The sequence below is a fragment of the Solanum stenotomum genome, chromosome 10 (assembly GCF_019186545.1).
Source record: "Solanum stenotomum isolate F172 chromosome 10, ASM1918654v1, whole genome shotgun sequence".
In the NCBI taxonomy this organism is placed as follows: domain Eukaryota; kingdom Viridiplantae; phylum Streptophyta; class Magnoliopsida; order Solanales; family Solanaceae; genus Solanum; species Solanum stenotomum.
The window spans coordinates 51,294,884-51,314,498 of NC_064291.1; the positions used below are offsets into that span (position 1 = coordinate 51,294,884).

The window sequence follows — 19,615 nt, forward strand, 5'->3', positions numbered from 1 at the left end:
AAGAAAAAACATACCTAGTTTGACTAGGCACGAATTTTAAGAAAATAAAGAAAAAAATTTAATCTTGTAATTCGAACTTAAGGTTATATCAAATATATGAAAATACCTAATCTTGTCGATTTAAACATATTATTTGGAAAAATGAAATTAAAGTATCACAAAAAAAGGAAAAGGGTCATTTTTTATTAAACAGACTAAAAATGAAAATAGATCATTCTTTTCGAAGTAGAGGGAAGTTACTTAAAAAATGTACCACATCAATATTGGACAAGTAAAAATGAACGGATCAATGAAAGAGTGATTTATAATACTTTAATCCTAATCCAACCATTACCCATCCATTATTTTCTTGACCTAAACACACACTTCCAAATTCCTTTTTCATATTCTCTAGGGTTTTTCTCTTCTTCTTTTTTTCAAAAAAAATAATTACATTTGCTTTATTTTCTTACCAATTCCACCACTCCCCACAACCTACCCACTATTTGTGTTATTTATCCCCTCAAAACCTAAAAACACATCTCAATCAATCCTCCACCTTCTAGGATAAATTTTTCCTTCCTAATTTTCATAATTTTATCTTTTCAATGTCTACTCCTTTCCAATCTTGTTCTCCTAAATTTTGGGGTAGGGGTATTAATAGGATTTTTGGTTCTTCGGTTATTGATCTCTTTATTAGTGAATATTCATAATTTATCATAGTTATTAACTATTCTGATCAGCCTCTACTTAATTACCCATTTATTTAAGTTTGTATTGTTTCATATTTGACGATAATATAAATTTAAAAATAGTTCATATATACCATATTTTGATGGCTATAACTTGTTACCTTTGACAAAGATGAGAGACCTACTAAATAAATCTTTGGTGTAATATCCATCATAATATATTATTTTGGAAGGAAGGAAGTGGTGAAACAAGTATGACATAATTAATTAATTAATTAATTGGTATTGATGAAAGATGTCCATTGGTTAATGGACAACTTAATTAAATGAAAACCATTACCTAAATTAAATATGACAACTTATAGGCATGACTTTGCTTTTGCTTTACTTGTAGGTGTGATATGTGATCACATCTTCCAATTTATTTTCTTTTATATTCATCTTCTTCCCCTTAATTTCCTAGTAATTTTGGCTAAGACTAGATCTTTTTGTCATGAAAAAGAAAAGCATTATTAGGTTAACAATGAAGTCTCAAAATTTAAAATTTCAGCAGAAACTAAAAATATTTTGGTGATTTCTTCCCATCTGTTTTAGTTTGATATTAATTTGAATCGACCTCAATGGATCCCTCGTTACTGCCCAGAGGAGAAGAATAGGTAGGGATGACAGGATTTGAACCCGTGACATTTTTTACCCAAAACAAAGGCGCTACCAAACTGCGCTACATCCCTTTCCATTGGTCTACAACAGTGTCATTGTAGAAATCCCTGCCCACCACTCTCCCTGTAGGTCGAGCCTCCTTTTCAGTCGCCCTCTACATCGTTATTTTTTCCATAGATATCTAATTTATCTTGCCATTTCTTCTTTTTTGGTCTTTATTGATTTATATACTCATCATCATCCCGCCGCTCCTACCAACGCTTACTTACAACTAAGCAAAAAAAAGGGTTCTAAATAAGAAGCCCTTTGAATAAGCGAGGCTTTCCCGATAGAAAGATTTGCATGCAACAGAGATCCCAATTCCGTGTATCCGGTTAAGCAAGCCCTGCCCGCCAGCTTCCACCCAGACAAAAAAGACCTTATACATTTGATACTGGGAGGTGAAAGATATATCATGATTCATGAAATTAATCGAGTTATGAGCAAGATGATCAAAATTCCACGGTTATAAGGAGACAGGAAAAAATATACCGATCACATATTTTCGGATCATTTGCTAATATTTACTATTCTGAAATCATACATGTAACGTTTCAAACTCCATCATTAAAAGCAACTAAATTTGAATAATTTTAAAACATTGGTTAATACTTAATTAACAAGAAGTGATTATTATCAATTTCATCCAAAATAATTACATTCCTTACATGTAAAAAAAGATAAAACTTCATTTTCTTTTATGAATTAATTTTTTTTTCTGATTTACTTAGAAATTAGCAAAAAGAGAAAAAAAAAATTAAGAAAATAATTGGGATAATGTGTACTCATGCATCATGTTAAATGAACTTGTCAGACTTTGTTATATATAAGGATGTATATTTATTATATGAAAAAAGGATGTATATTATTTGTGTGTGGGGGTGGGGGTAGAAATTTAATAAATGAAAATGTCAGGAGAAGAAGGTGGAGGTGTTTAATAATATACGAACCAAACAATATGTGAAGTACTTTTTTGTGTGATGATTTATATACATATATATAAGGAATAATGGCTGTCACAAGAAAGGAGCTACACTATGCATAAATTAGACATCACTTGTGTGTATACATGTGGGGTGTGGTGCATTGTCATTCAAATTTCTAATTGGTTTGATTAATCTAAATTTGCGGTGCGCAAATGCTATTAAAGTTTTCTATTTTTATAACTCGAATGTGAAGTATCCGATCAAAAATAAATAAATTTCAATCATCGTACTACTCCCTCACTTGGTTTGATTTTGTGGTTCTCGATATTTTGTGACAAACAAAGAAGATGGGGGCGGTCGACATCAGATAAACAATGAATTGAAATGTGTGTCTAACTTTGATACATTATAATAAATAAAAGAGTCATGTGCGCTTTTGTTTCTATTTTGTATTGGTCTTTAATTTATATCTCATAAAAAGTAATTTCTTTACTTGGCATAAGCTTATATTTTTGTACCATAATATCTTTGAAATTATGCCTGGTCATGATTTTAATTTCTAGAGAATTCATATCGTATAGTTTTATGTAAATAAAATGAATATTTTGAATCAACTCAGAAGATGAGGATTGTTCAAGATCATTTAACGAATCATATTTTTGCTAGATTCCACATTGATGTGGGACACTAAAATAAATATAGATTCGAATTTACCATTATGTCAATGTTTATATAGTTACTTCAAGCAGAGAAGAACCTTTACATAAGAAAATAATTTATTTATTTTTAAAAAAATTCATATTTAAAGGACCTTTTGGAAAACTAGTAGAATCCATGTCCTTATTAGGAAATAGAAACTTTGCAATAACTTTCCCAATCTTTTTTGTTTGGTACACATCAGTACTCTATATTTAATATTATTACCAGGGGATATATTTAAAACAGAAATTCAATAAAAGGAAATTAAATGGGGACTACTACACTGAAAAGACAAAATCATCAACACAACAGTTAGAATTGAATCAAATATCATATCTCCATCAGATTTTATGACATGATTTATCTATAAAAAAAAAATTAAAAAAACTATGTGCAAAAAGAAGAGAACTTATTAATAATGCTAGACATGAAGAAGGCTCTTTGGTATAAAGCCAATATCAATATATTAGAAAAAGAATATGACCGTGATCACTAAAGTAGGTTGAAAATCCTGAGGTATCATCTTCATGTTCTAACAGAGACAAAAATATCACTCAAGATCTATCGATTAATGAAGTGAGTCGTGAATGATGTGATTTCAAATTCAAATTTCACAAAAATAATTTGTAATTTCTTCTTGTTTGACGAAATAACTTGTATTTGTATTGGTGAGAGAAAATAAATACCTCACCGAATTGATAAATATGTACACAAGTAGGCACAAACACTATGATAAAAAAAAACATGTGTCCTCCCTTTAAAAAAGAGGGGAAAAAAAGAGATAATTATAGAGATGAGTTTTAGGCACTACACATCACATCAACATAACTTTTAAATGCTTTGTTTTTTTATATAAAAAATTGTTATTCCAAATGGTAAAAGTTAAAATTACGAATACCAGAAGGGGGAATATGTGCTTTTTCTTCAGATAAGTGGGGTCAATCTTTAATTAAGGATACTTCAGGGGACCAACATATTGGAAAAGAGGAAATGCAATGACATTTACCAAAATATATTATCTGCTTTTTAAAATCTTTAATTTTTTTTTAAAAAAAAAGATGATAAAAAATGTGCTAAATTATTTTGATCTAAAAACATAATAATGATAAAACCTAATATTAATAATTACTACTATACGAAAATAATTCATCTATTTATTTCGACTAGAAGCTTGTCGTCCATGATTATGTAGGAAATTTTCAAGTGCATTAAAGTTAATAACCTTTTTCTTGATATCATATCATCAAAATAGAAAAGAATAGATCAATAATATATGAACTTTGATATTCATACTAATCAAAGTATTGCTTTTTAAAACTATTTTAAAGAAAATGTGCGAAACAACTTGCGTTCATATATAGGATTCATAAAAGTATTGTATCCTCAATTAAGGGGATGTACTTTAGCAAGTTACCCTAACGTAAGTATTAATAACAGATTTCATGAAACTCATACAAAAATAATTTTAATATTACTTTATGAATCCCCACTAATCTAAGTATACTAATCTTCCAATATAGTTGACGCTATTAATTATATTATCTACATAATAACATGAGTTATAGCTAAAACTTTTTATTGGATTGTCGGTCCAATTTTCCATTAAGACGAGTTAGTTGTTACATACAAAAAATAATTGCAAATAAAAAGTATTGTTTGAATTGGCTTGTTCAGATACTTTTAAGCAATTTGTTTTTTTAAGTAAGAGTAAAATAAAAATAAAATAAAAAAAAAAAGGTACTTTCAAAAACCTGGTTTTTAAGCAAAAAATCATAAATTATAAGTTTTAACTTATGACTTATAAGTCATACGTTATAAGTCTATCCAAATAGACCCTCTCTCAAAATCTTGTGGTAATTTCAGCTATGATAAAAAAAAATCATTAGGTGATTTCTTTTCATTTGTTTATACATATTGGCTACTGGTGATAAAAACTAAAAAGTGACAAATATTAAATTAGTCAGAGTATATACAAAATTGACCCGAATACCACAGTCACCAAACCAACAAAAGATTCGTAATAATTTATATTAAATTATTTAAGAGTGAATATTACTAGCCCTAACGGAACTTTACAATTTTCAATACCTAACGTTAGAATTCTAACACATAACAAATATAAACTAAATTTAAAAAAGAATGCACAAAATGAATTGATCAAATGTCCTGTCTATAAATGATATATCAAGGGAATATCACCTATATTTAAGACTATATATTACATTCAATACATCTAAAATTTGAAAATTACTAATATAATTAGTTTAATTATTAGTCATAACAAATTCGTAGTAATTTAATTTTTTATTTGCAATTAAGGTATAAATTATAATGACTTTGTTATGACTAGTAATTAAATTATTATATTAGTCATTACTGATGGTAGATTTATGAAATGTAATATAATAATGTGTAAATTACATAAATCCCATAGTTTTAATATGAAATTATAATCTATCCCTAATAAGTTTCTAATTACATTAATCCCTTAAAAATTAAAAAACTGGATACAATAATTGAAGCTCGGATACATTAAAAACTAGCTCTGATACATAATATGTAGCTCGGATACATTAAATACTGGATTGAATACATTAATATGTAGCTCGAATACATTAAAAACTAGCTCGGATATATTAAATACTGGCTCGGATACATTAATATGCAGCTCGGATACATTAAAAAAATAAGGGATTTTGGAGATTTTTAAAAGTAATAGGGGATAACGGAAATAAGTGAAACAAAAGGTGTGTATTTCTATAATTTGTCCTATAATTAAATACACAAGTGGAATGATTTTTTTCTTGATATATTCTACCAGTTTCAAAAGTCTTTATTTATGGACAAGATATTTGTCAATTAATTATGTGCATCCTTTTTTATTTTCTGTTTCTGTTTTCTTTTTTAATTCATTTTATACTTGTTATGTATTGTTAGAATTCTAATGTTATGTATTGAAAACTATTAAGTCCTATTAAATAAGTAATATTCACTCTTAAATACATGGTGACATAGCCAAGTGGTAAGTCAAAGGACTACAAATCCTTTTTTCCCAAGTTCAAATCCGGGTGGTGAAATTATACCGGATATATTGTTGTTGTAGGTAGTTTCAATTAGGTTAACAGTGTATAAAATTATGACTACTCATATATTATATGTGTACATACATTTATGTTTTTTTTTTTTTTGTTGAATTCATTAATTTATCATGGGGACCATGATGCTAGGCAAAGGCAAGAGGAGAGGGGAGAATCATGCAAAAGAGGTTGGCCATTAATTTCATGGAAATTAATGAGTGAATATTTGTGTGGGTGTGTATTGGCACTATGTTGACTTGGCTAGATAAGAAGGCTCTTCATCTTTTTCAATGGTGCCAAGAGAATATATCATCATTTGAATTTACTTTGGAAGGCACCTCTTCTTTTTTGACAAATAATGCATCACATATACTTTAATGCAATGACATTATCATATATGGTCCCTATTTGTATCTTGTCATACTTTTCATGATCAAACAAAGGGGTCAGTTTATCAACTCTATTAGCCTAATTGCCAGCCTTTGAAAATCATCTCTTCTTTGGTGTTTTTTCTCCAATCTTATATTCTTGGTTTATCTATATGCCCACCAAGTTGCACTCCCTAATATGAAAAAGAAATGTGAAGAAGTTTAGGGAAGGGCAGCATTTTCTGAGGGACTCTCAGCTCGAGTAAAGCATATAAAAAAAAAATATGAAAAGAAAATACAACAGTGAAGATGTCAAGCAGAAAAAAATGAAGAAAAGAATAGTAGCAACAATGAATACTACGATAATTGAAACAAAGAAAACAATAGGTATAATAAAATTGAAGAATCACGCTCATCGCTGTAATTGATAGATCTATCATGATACATTACTATTTATATGTATCTTGTTTTAATTGATAAGTAATGTATTAAGATACATTAAACATGTAGTTGTTGCCAATAAGATGTTTGGCTTGTGATCGATACATTATACATGTAACTGTTTTCTATAGTATTTTCTTTTTTGTGATTAATACATTACATTGTGATAGTTAATATATATATGATACATAATAAAATTTGAAATTTGTTAAATTTGATATACATTATGTTAAACAAAAAGTATAACTATGTCTTAAAATATTATTCGGAGGACTGTGTTTGGACTATGAAACTTTTAGGGAAAACTCGGATGTATTCAGAGTGAGATATTTCAATGGTGTACATACATGTCCATTGAAAGAAAGGATATTCAACAAAGTTTAACCTACGGTACCCTTTGTTAGTGGTGTCACTGCTTCGAAATTGGTTAATCATAAGAGAATTCACACTCCAAATGACATAATTGACAATTTTAAAGCTGCATATGGAGTTGATATTACGAATCAAAAAAGCATGACGTGCTAAAGACCGTGCAATAAAGATGTTAAAGGGGTAAACCAACAGATGGATATAGACAGATGCCTAGATACATCCATATGTTAGATACTGTGTATCCAAACAATTAAGTCATATGTAAGGATGCACGAGACAGCCAACAATGAATTCATGTATCTGTTCATAGTATTGAGATCATAAATGAGGGGGTTAGAGAATAGGGATTTCGAACTTGAACATGCATACTTCCTCAAATTCTCCTCTAGCAATTTCTTCATCATTAATGAATCGTCGCGGTGTTTAGATCTATTTTCATGAAAATCATCATTATTCTAATAAAAAACACGAGGGATGAGATCTTTCGTTTGTGAAACTGATTGGGTATGACCAATACTAAACGATGGACGAGAATTCATATGTACCAGATATTTAAAATGAACATCAAAAAATTAAAACAATTGATTAGAAAATCTAATACTAAAAGCAAAAAAAATGATGAAGAAATCTAGAATAATACGATTATTATTCAAAAATAGTGAGTTGGAAGTAACCGTTGATACATGCCGTGATTTTAGGTGTGAATTTGAAGGGTGAAGCGTGAAGTGGGAAGAAAAGGGGTAATGTATCCGAGATTATGAGAGAGTGAGAAAAAATAAGTTGTGTATTTGTTAATTTTTCCATATTAAACTAGGTTGAAATAGAAATCGAGTTGGATCATGACCTACCCAGGTTTACTTTTGGCTCAAATGGGTTGGACTCAAATGAGCTAAAATCGAGTTGGGTCATGACTCGCCCAATTTTACCCGCTTAATCACAGTAATTTTAATATATTATTATTATTTAACTTTTATAACCAAAATTTGAATTGCAACTCAAAAAAATAACAAAAACAAATTACAAATGGATAGATAAATCGTAGAAGATATAAAATAGATAGTAATTCATACCTTAAATATGAGAACATACATTACATTCATGCAAAAAAAGGAGCTTTATAACGGGTTAAAATTGGAGATTAAATTAGACTCAATTGAAGATTCTTTAAAAATTGGTTGAGATTGAACCTAATTCAAATTATCTTACGCCCTACCCATAAAATTCTGGTACAGATTGGACAGGTTACCTATATTTGGGCTCATTTTGACAACCCTAGTACAAGTACCAATCTTCAAATATGATTATCTAATGACTCTGTATCATACTTTAGCAAAATTTGACACCTTTGAACAGTTGGCTAGGATTCTCCTACAAACCCAAAAGTATGGACCAATCGTATTGGAAATCAAGATTCTTCTTTCCTCCTTGTAAAGCATCTAATATGCAAAGTCGTCCTTATATTCTTAAGTTTCATTCTTGCGGCTTGCCTTTTTGGCCATTGAAATCCAAAATATCCAGAGAGATTGTAAATCCCAAGCTTGTATGTATCATAATAAAGTACAATTTAGAAAAAATATTTATCTTTCAATTCACATCACAAGTGTATCCTTTTCTTTTCTTTTCTTTTCTTAACAGTGAGCTAACAACTTATATCATGTATCCTTGATAACTGGGGAGACAATGATCATAGGACTGGGAATATATTACAGGGACATGTAAGGAAATCACAAGACTGCAGACATGAATGGAAAGAGAAATCACATTAATAAGGCAAATAACACGCGATGAACCTGGCATAACTAGAAGCAAGAGCTGTAAATAATGCATTGACTCCTTCCTTCATCCTTATTGAACCGGATCAAATCAATTTAGTCGTCCTGAACTGTGTTCGTGCCGTCTCTTCTCCTTGGATACCTCGAGCTAATCAATTGCAAGTTCTCAGCGAGCATGTAAAGGCAAAGAAAGCAGAGTCCAGCATAGGCAATGGTAACACCCGATGCTATCCTTCCAAGAGATGATAGAACATACAGAGCAGCCACAACCTTAAGGAACAAGCGCTTATCATAGCCAGTAGCAGCAACCCGTAGAACAGACTCAGCAGCACCGACAGTATTGGCGAGGCAGGCAAAAAACATGTTGGCAGCGTCCTGAGAGATCTGCCACTCAAGAGGATCCACAGGTACCGAGATGTTCATCTGGCGAAAGAGGAGTCCGAGAATGGCGAGGGAACAAAGGAGTACAATAAAGACGTCTGAGATGAGAGAGACGAGACTAGAATTCTGATAGGCACAGTGGTAGTAAACGAGGCTGCCACAAATGATGAGTATAAAGGGTTTACCTCCGATATCCATCTTCCTAGGGTTTATTGTCCTTTTTGTGGACACGCTAGCATTCAATTCCATTGCACGCCTACTTTAAAGTGAAGCGAATTTGTCCTTTGCCAAGCCGATAATAGCTTGAGCATGGAACCTTACGATGGCAGATCAGCTAATCAAGTCCTTAACAAGCATTCATTCCTCGACTTAACAAGTAACAGATCATCCCCACATGGAGTCTGCCTAGTGCAGACGCTTCCTTATGTCTCAATTATAGTTTCGCAACCCAGAAAGCTAGGTGGACAACTTGTTGGAATGGTCAATCCAGGGCCCTTCTTCTCTTATGCTTCAAAATCCGCAGGCTGTAATAGATATATTCAAAATTCTAAATCAGTGGGCTGTAACTACAATTATACTAAAAACTCTATGTGCTCAATATATTTGGAAAGTTCCAATTGCATTTCTACCTTTACCACATACATTTCTATTGGTAAATGATGCAATAAAGAACTTCTAGTCTTCACTATTTTCTATGATCACTTTTATCCTTAGTTGCGCGGACTCTTCACTTTTGATGCCGCACCCGTGTTGGATTCTCCAAAAATACACTACTTTTAGCGAATCTGACACGCACTTGTTGACATTTTTGAAGAGTCCGAGTAACATAGCTTTTATCAGCATTTTTCTTCTTTAAGTTACATCTAACAAGTAACAATCATTGGGTCTTAGGGAAAAAAACAAACAAAATTCAAGTAATAAGTAAAATATCATTGTTTTACTTGAGCCTTGGGGTTTGCTCCCTTTCAAGGTCTCAAGTTCGAAACCCACTAGGTGCAAACAATTTCTGNAAAATACACTACTTTTAGCGAATCTAACACGCACCTGTTGACATTTTTGAAGAGTCCGAGTAACATAGCATTTATCAGCATTTTTCTTCTTTAAGTTACATCTAACAAGTAGCAATCATTGGGTCTTAGGGAAAAAAACAAACAAAATTCAAGTAATAAGTAAAATATCATTGTGCCTAGTTCAAACATTTGATTTTCAGCAACTCCAAAACAGCAAGTCGTGATTCAATTTCAAGCTATGTTGCTTGTACTCTTTGAAAATATCAACATGCCTAACAGACTATTCAAAAGTAGTGCATTTTTGAAGAATCCAGCACGAGTGCAGCATCATTTTTAGATAGTCGGAGCAACAGAGATTTCTGAACAATAGTTACCTATGTTTCTTAACTTCATAGACTAAACAGCTGTTCACAAAATGAACTTAAAAATTAAAGTTTATTGGAATAAAGCTTATACTACTTTTTGAATCCTTACATATCAAATCAAAAAAGTAAATAGAAAAAGAGATACTATTAGGTTTTTGCATTCCTGTTTCTGAAGTTTGATTATCCAATTACTTAACTGAAACTTTAGGAGAATTCACTACTGTATATATAAATGAAAAACAACCATAAATTGGATTAACAATAAATTAAACAAAAACCGCATATTTAAAACATTCAATTTCCCGATCATTTTCCTATCAAAATACGCAATAGTACCAAAAATATACATACCAATGGAGACGGAGACGGCGGCGGCCGTAGAAGAATTGTGAAGTTCGCTGGCCGGAAAATATGAATTGCGGCGACCGTAGAGAAACGGGATCAGTGATGAAGGGGTTAGGGATTGCGGGGTTGATTTGGGGAATCTAAAACTTAACTTTTGTGCTTTTCTTTTCTTCCATTTAAAACTACTCTACGTGCCCGCGCGTTGCGGGGATGATTTTAAATGTAATAATTTTATAATTAAAATAACTAATAAAATATATTAGCACTTAATAATATATTTAATTATTACAATAATAATAAAATATATTATGTACTTAATAATATGTTTATTGTATTAAAATATTACATAGCTTTTAATGTGTATATATATATAGAACAAGAAACTTTAGTAGCAATACTACAGGTAATAAAAAAATTAGATGAAAATCTAAAAAAAAAAATAATAAGTATAATTACTTGGAGAAATAAATTGGAAGAAGAAAGATATGAATTACATTATAATTTTGATGAAGAAATTAGATGCAATATGGATACTTCTGATTATTATTTTTCAGAATAAATAAAAATGAGTTTGAAGGAAATTTCAGAATTATTAAAAGACTTAATAGAAAGTCAAAAACAATTAACCCTAAGGTTAAGAATGATAGAAATAGAAATTATTTCTTTAAAAGAAAATCTTCCAGGAAGAATTACCAACATAATTGAAAAAACAAAAAATTTTGACAAAAGAGTAAGTCAAAAATACATAAAAGAATTATTAGCAAAGAAATAATACTTATCAAAAAGGAAGTATGGATGAAATATTAATCCAAAAATTTCTAGAAAAACAAAAAATTTCAGAAGAAAATCTAGAAATAACAAAAAATTCTAAAGAATTAGAAAAAGAATTACAAAATGAATGAACTAGATGAGCTAGTATATGCTATGGAAGATCTTGATCTTTCAGAACATGAACTAAAAGTATTTATGAATAAAGGGGAAACAGGAGGACCCCAAGGAAAATTTGAAGATGGTGATGGATCTAAATCCATAAAAGAAGAATGGCAAGAGCCAGAAAAGGACGATAAAAATTTTGCAAACAAAGCAAAACAGAACAAAGATTTTATAAAACATTATCACAATGATGATAAATCTAGGTTCATGCCTAATAGACTCCCAACAGGAGACATTGGAACCCAATTCCTAGATCTGGATTGTAAAAGAGATCCGGAAACAAGTCTAGATTTATGGTCCCAAAACATGCTTTTATATTTCCTATTAGGAAAAGGAAATTATACCGATGAAGAAAAATACATCATCATGATAAATACTTTCGTAGGAAAAGTAAACGACTGATTTTCTGGATTAACAGAAGATTCAGAAAAAATAATAAAAAATGATACTTTAGAAGGATTAAAAAGATCCTTACAGGAAGGTATAACCAACCTAAAGCAATACGTTGCTAATGAATNAAGTAAACGACTGGTTTTCTGGATTAACAGAAGATTCAAAAAAAATAATAAAAAATGATACTTTAGAAGGATTAAAAAGATCCTTACAGGAAGGTATAACCAACCTAAAGCAATACATTGCTAATGAATTCTTTGGTGGACAAGGAAGTCCTCCTGATAACAGAGAAAAAATAAGAACAATTGCTAAAGAGCAATTATAAAAATTACAAATTTGTAAAATGAGTTATATTCAAAAATACACTTGTGAATTCGAAGAATATTACTACAAAATCTTTGATAGTGGTAAAGAAATGGTGTTGTATCTTGAAAAATACTATAAAAAATTACCAGGCTTTTGGGCAAACTACTTCTGAGAAGAATATGAAAAAGAAAATAAAAAAGGAGATACTCTTGGTCAAAGAATAAGCTTCTTAAAAAATAGACTTGGTCAATTATGTATGTCACATAACATACAAAGAAAAGCTAAAAGAATAAATACACAGATATACGGTCTGGATACAAATGCAGTCATCCAATGGGGATGTAATGATAAGCCATATAAGAAAAGAAAACTTAAAAAAAGTTTAATAAAAAGAAAGAATTTTTCTAGAAAAGATTATGTACCTAGAAAAAAATACTATAAAAAGAAAAGAGATTTCACAAGAACAAAACCTGCAGACAAATGCAAGTGTTATAATTGTGGAGAAAAAGGCCATAAAAGTTACGAATGTAACAAAAGAAGAGTAAAAATCTCAAAAATTGACAAAATAGAAATTGATTCTGATCTCGAGTCAATAAAATCAATAAATAGTGAAGATTTCTTTAATGAAATCTATGAAGAATACTCAACCAGTTTAGAAGACTCTAACTAAATGAGTAAAGAAATTCAAGAAAGAGAAGATTCAGTTCGAATCTTAGAAACTGAAGAAGATCACAGAGGATATGCTTTAAAAGCAACCTTTGATGGAGAAACATTCAGAAAAATCCAAGGATTAAAATTAAATCTTAAAATGGAAAACAATCTATTAAGCAGAATGCAAAGAATGTTTGCCAGAGATAAAATTTTCTATCATGAATATCAGGAAATAGAAAAGGTAATAGAAATTACTCAAACAACAGAAAAACATAAATTAAACCTGTTACCGAAACCTATGTTAGATCAAATTCTTAAGAAAATTTCTGAAAAGAAAAGGAAAAAAATGAATTATGTTCATTTAGGAGGTATCCAAATACTAGTCAAATCAACTTTCAAAGAAGGAATCAATTGTCCAATAGTAATAAATTTATCGGATGAAAAATTCATTAATGCAAGAGAAGGAAATCTTGGTATAGTTGAAGGAAATCTCGCCTATACTAAACTCCTCTTCACATATTACCCAAAATATTGTATTTCTCTCAAAGATGTTGATTTCAATGACGCATTGAGTTTACATTTCCAGATCAAAAGAAATGATCTATTTAAACCAGAAATCATATAATAAGTATCTACTATCAAGCTTTGTACATTGTTACAAACTCAAACTATGGAAAGGTTTATAAAAACAAAGAAATGATAGAAATAGATCAAGAATGTGCAGGGATAGCAAGAATTGTTGAAGCAGAAATTCAGCAAGCACAAATTCCAGATGAATATGAAATTCAGTTTGGAAAAACACAGGAAATAAGAAGTTCTAGTAACCGTAGACTTTCGATAGAATATGGAAGGAATTCCATTAGAAAAAGTATATCTAATAGATATCCTTTAAAAATCTTAGAAACTTCAAATATAACTAAGATAAAAGGAAGAATTTTCAATGAAATTGAATGGAAATATCAAGAAATCTTGGTACAAACAGGAGCAACTGCTAAGCATGTGAAAGGTATTCTACTAGATGGAATGTCAATATACGAAGGAAAACACTATACTTATAAAACCTTCGAAGGAAATAGCTTTAGTTGTAAAAATATGGTAGATTTACCTATACAACTAGATACAATAAGAATAACAGTACCATGTTATATTACAAATCATGAAAGTGATCAAGATTTAATTCTAGGAAATCTTTTCCTAAATAAATTAGAAGACTATAGTATATGAAAAAATGGCATAGAAATGATATACAAGGGTGAAACATGTTTCATACCAAAAATATAAATGCCAAAAGAAATCAATTTTTAAGTTTCAGTTTTCACAGAAATAACCTTCTATGATATAAAAATAACAACCTGTTGTCAAATAGACAATGGATCTGAAGCAAGTCTAGCAAAATCTTTTTTAATAAAAGATTGGGACATGAATAAAAACAACATCTCTATGATTGAAATCACAGGAGATAAAGAAAAACTTTCAAAGTCCAAAGAAAGAGTAGAGATAATCTTAGGATCAAAAATTGTTTCTATAAATAAATTATTTGCTTATGATAAACTGGAAACAGATTTATTATTAGGAAATGATTTTTTACAACACTTTCAGGATTAACATCAAACATTATATATGATAAGCCTTAAAACTCCATGTGGACATTTTATAAAAGTCCCAAGAAAACAAAATTCATATAGTCTTGAAAAAGATAATGAAAATTTTAAAAAAAGATACTTAGAAAATCTAAAAAAATTACATGTAAATGTCTTAATCTAAAAAAGATTAAAGAAAATTTACAGAAATCCTATGGAGAAAATCCATTAGAAAAATGGGAACAGAATTATGAAAGGGCAATCTTGACTTTAAAAGACCTTAGCATAATTATTAGAGTCAGACCCATGCTCTACAATGAAGATGATAAAATCGAATTTAAAATTCAAATTAAAGAATTACTCAACTTAAAATTAATAAGAATGAGTAAAAGTCCTCGTAGTAGCCCAACATTTATGGTAAGAAATCATGCTGAAATAAAAAGAGGAAAAGCTCGAATGGTAATAAACTATAAAGAGCTAAACAAAAATTGTTTATTTGACGGATATTTTATCCCAAATAAAAATAATTTGATTAACCTTACAAAAGGAAAAACTTATTTCTCAAAATTTGACTACAAAAGTGGATTTTGGCAAATAAAATTAGCAGAAAACTCAATTCAGTTAACTGCTTTCAGTACTCCTAATGGACATTATGAGTGGTTGGTCATGCCTTTTGGATTAAAGAATGCACCATAAATATTCCAGAGAAAAATGGATAAAATATTTTCAGAAAAAGAATTTTTAATTGTCNCCTAATGGACATTATGAGTGGTTGGTCATGCCTTTTGGATTAAAGAATGCACCACAAATATTCCAGAGAAAAATGGATAAAATATTTTCAGAAAAAGAATTTTTAATTGTCTATATAGATGACATTCTAATATGTTCTAAAACATATGAAGAACATTTAAGACATCTGAAAGAATTTTCAGAAATTTGTTTAAAAAATGGAATTGTGTTAAGTTAGAAAAAGGCTGACATCAACAAAAACGAAATAGAATTCTTAGGAATGATTATTTCAAAAAATGGAATTGAACTCCAATCACATATTTCAAAAAAGACTGTAGAATTTCTTGATAAACTAACAACAAAACAAGAAATTCAAAGATTTCTAAGTTGTTTAAATTACGCAAGAGGATTTATTCCGGATTTAGCAAAAAAAGGGAATATTCTACAAAAGTTAATAAGAAAATCCAATAGACTTGGATGGACTGAAGAACACACACAATGTATTAAAAGTTTAAAAGAAGAATGTGCTAAGTTACCTAAACTTAGATTACCATAAGATAATGATAATCTTGTTTTACAAACCGATGCATCTGACTATCATTGGGGAGCATTATTGCAAATCGATTTGAATGAAATTTGCAGGTACACAAGTGGTACTTTTAATGACGCCGAAACAAGGTATTCGACAAATGAAAAAGAATTATTGGCCATAGTTAGAGGGATTAGAAAATTCTCTACTTTTCTTTTGCCAAAACAATTCATTATTAGAACTGATAATACCCAAGTTTCAGGACTAATATTTAACAAGCTTCCTTCTGAACCACAATACAGAAGATTGCATCAATGGCAAGTACTATTGTCCTTTTATTCATTTTCTATAGAATACATTAAAGGAAATGACAATTTTCTTGCAGATTTTATCTCCAGAAATGTCCAATATGGACAATCAGACGAAAATCCTAGTAAACAGGATATATGAAAAAATGAAAACTGTGGATGAATCCATAGATGACAAAAGTCAAAAGCTATTCAAAATCAGAGATGAATTATCAAAATTGTCTGAATAATCTCAGATGTTACAGTTTGAAATCAATTAGCTCAGTACTACACAGGCTGAAAGCATGAGAAAATTTTTACTCTTATGTGAACACTTGGATACACATCCGAGACAGAATTCAAATCTGAAAGGGAATATCAATCCTAACAAAGTGGCAGGAGATGTCCCACTAACACATAGTGCCAAAAACATCTCGATGGTAAACACGGATATGCCAATTTCTACATCAAAAGATGAAGAAAAAAGTCGAGCAATAACTGAAGGTGATACTTCGAAAGAAGCAAGCTTATCCTCAACAAAAGCTGAAAGAATTATATCTGGAAAACTAGAAAGCAGAACTAACCCAGTTCCATCAGGAACAAAAATGTTTTCTTCTTTTCAGGTTGGCAAACAGCATCCTAAGGAAGAAGAGTATCTTACATTCACAAGATACATATACAATCTCCCGGAAGAAAATGGAGAAACATTTGGTGTTTTAGGAACTACAAGTTTGTTTCCTAGAATATCTATCTTTCCAAACGAATTACCAAGCTTTACTGCTCAATTATTATATTTAGATCGTGTGTATACAAAACTTGATCTAAATGAATAATCCAACTACCATCAAAATTGTTTAACTCAGTCAAGAATTATACCCAAGGTAATGAAATTTATTGCAGGTTCTTTAGCATTTCCATGGAAGACAAAGATTTGCAAGCATATTACCCAACACTCAACTATATTTCAGTTGAAAAAATTAAAGATTTTAATGTTAAAGTCACTGGAGTGGACAAAAAACTTCCACATCTTAATAAAAAATGGATTCAAACCAGAAGAGCTTTAGGGATTAAAGCCTTATATGTTATTCTTAAACGATTCTACAATGAAGATTGCAGAGTCATAAATCAAGACCATGATTGGGTTTTAATCACTAAAGGAAAATCCAAGTCAAGGGAACTAAAAGAAAGAATTTTAGACATAGAGCTTCATCGTTTAGGAGCAACAGAAAAGACATGGAAACTAGCATGTATAATGCTAGATCATGACCATCCATAATGTAGCAAATGGAAGAAGACAAGAAGAAAGGCGTAAGCACTTACGTCATGGAGATAATAACAAAGAAAGGAATCTTTCCTTTTTCCAAAAATAAAAAAGAAGGGTCACATCTTGTCGGCCATCAACAAAAGAAGACGGACAAGTCCTCATCTTACCAACAAGGAATCTTCAATTAGTGAAGGACCAAAGAAGAAATATGTAAAATTTAGGGAAAGTCCCTAAAAATATATATTTTGTAATAAGTCCCTCCTTCTATCTATAAAAGGAGAGAAATTTCATACTTAAGAGGCAGACTACATTTCTGAGAGAAAAAACACTTGAAAGAAAATGTTAGGTACCTTCGAGAGTATGAAAGATAGTGAGTAGTAACTTCTCCCGCCAGGGAAAAGTATTTCTAATATGTTGTGAGTATTAGTATAGTATGTGTGGTGTGATTGTAAAAATTATAATATGAAATAAAAAGTTGGTTTTTATACTTCTCTCTTCTTTAAACTCCATTAATAGTCTTAAGTGAAGGTTGCGATCTTCAGCCTTAAGGAGGAACAGTAACGAAGTAGCCAAACTGAGGTCGTTAGGGCGAAACACTGTTCATAGCCTAAAGGGAGAATTACTGAGGTAGTGATAAGGACTGTTCATCGACAAAAAAGAAGGAAGGTATACATGCAAACTTTTTATTACATGTTATTTATTTTACAAACATACTATATCATGTTATATGCTTACTTAAACATAGAAAGAAATACTTAATACCTATAGGGAATATAATAATCTTGAATTTCTCATGTCTATACAACTTGCTTATAATCATGCTATCAACATATCTAGAATTAAATTCATGATCATATCCATGCTATTAGCATAATGAAAAATATTCAACGACATGTCTACAACATAAGAAAAAGAGCTTGGAAGCATAAAAATGCTTTATTTCATATGGATAAAGCAATTTCTGAAATGGAACAAGTATATATGCATACTAGTCATCATTATGATGCATTAATATTTTCAATGCATTAATATTTAAGAATATTTTGAATATAAAAATGTTTTATCAATCTTAAACAAGAGTAGAATTTTAACTGCATAATGATGCATAATATCTGCAACCCTGTTTTACCTGCAAACAACAGAAAGTAATATATATATATATATTATTTTAATTTATTTTTTTGAAGGAAATAATTTTTTATGATTATTTTATCTTGATCAATCATCAAATACTTCAAATAATTTTATGTGTTTGCACTTTATTCTTTTTATGTCGTTTGAATAATAAAAATTATGGTAATAATTTATTAATTCTAACATTCCATATGAAATATGAATCGCGGCGATCGTAGAGAAACGGGATCAGTGATGAAGGGGTTAGGGATTGCGGGGTTGATTTGGGGAATCTAAAACTTAAATTTTGGTGCTTTTCTTTTCTTCCATTGAAAATTACTATACGTTCCCGCGCGTTGCGGGGATAATTTTAAATGTAATAATTTTATAATTAAAAATAACTAATAAAATATATTATGCACTTAATAATATATTTAATTTATTATTACAATAATAATAAAATATATTATGTACTTAATAATATGTTTATTGTATTAAAATATTACATAACTTTTAATGTGTGTGTGTATATATATATATATATATATATATACACATATTATTTTAATTTATTTTTTTGAAGGAAACAATTTTTTATGATTATTTTATCTTGATCAAACATCAAATACTTCAAATAATTTTATGTGTTTGCACTTTATTCTTTTTATGTCGTTTGAATAATAAAAACTATGGTAATAATTTAT

At 29.8% G+C, this 19,615-nt stretch overlaps 2 protein-coding genes across 3 annotated transcripts in view; both read right to left on the reverse strand.

Moving 5' to 3' along the window:
* Positions 1-19,615, reverse strand: part of LOC125841392 (lon protease homolog 2, peroxisomal) — a 369,735-nt gene that overhangs the window by 72,032 nt on the left and 278,088 nt on the right. The window lies entirely within an intron of this gene.
* On the reverse strand, positions 8,864-9,655 carry LOC125841412 (reticulon-like protein B22). The gene has a single exon (XM_049520534.1). It carries the CDS (start codon positions 9,653-9,655, stop codon positions 9,122-9,124), a length of 534 nt encoding a protein of 177 aa, XP_049376491.1. The 3' UTR covers positions 8,864-9,121.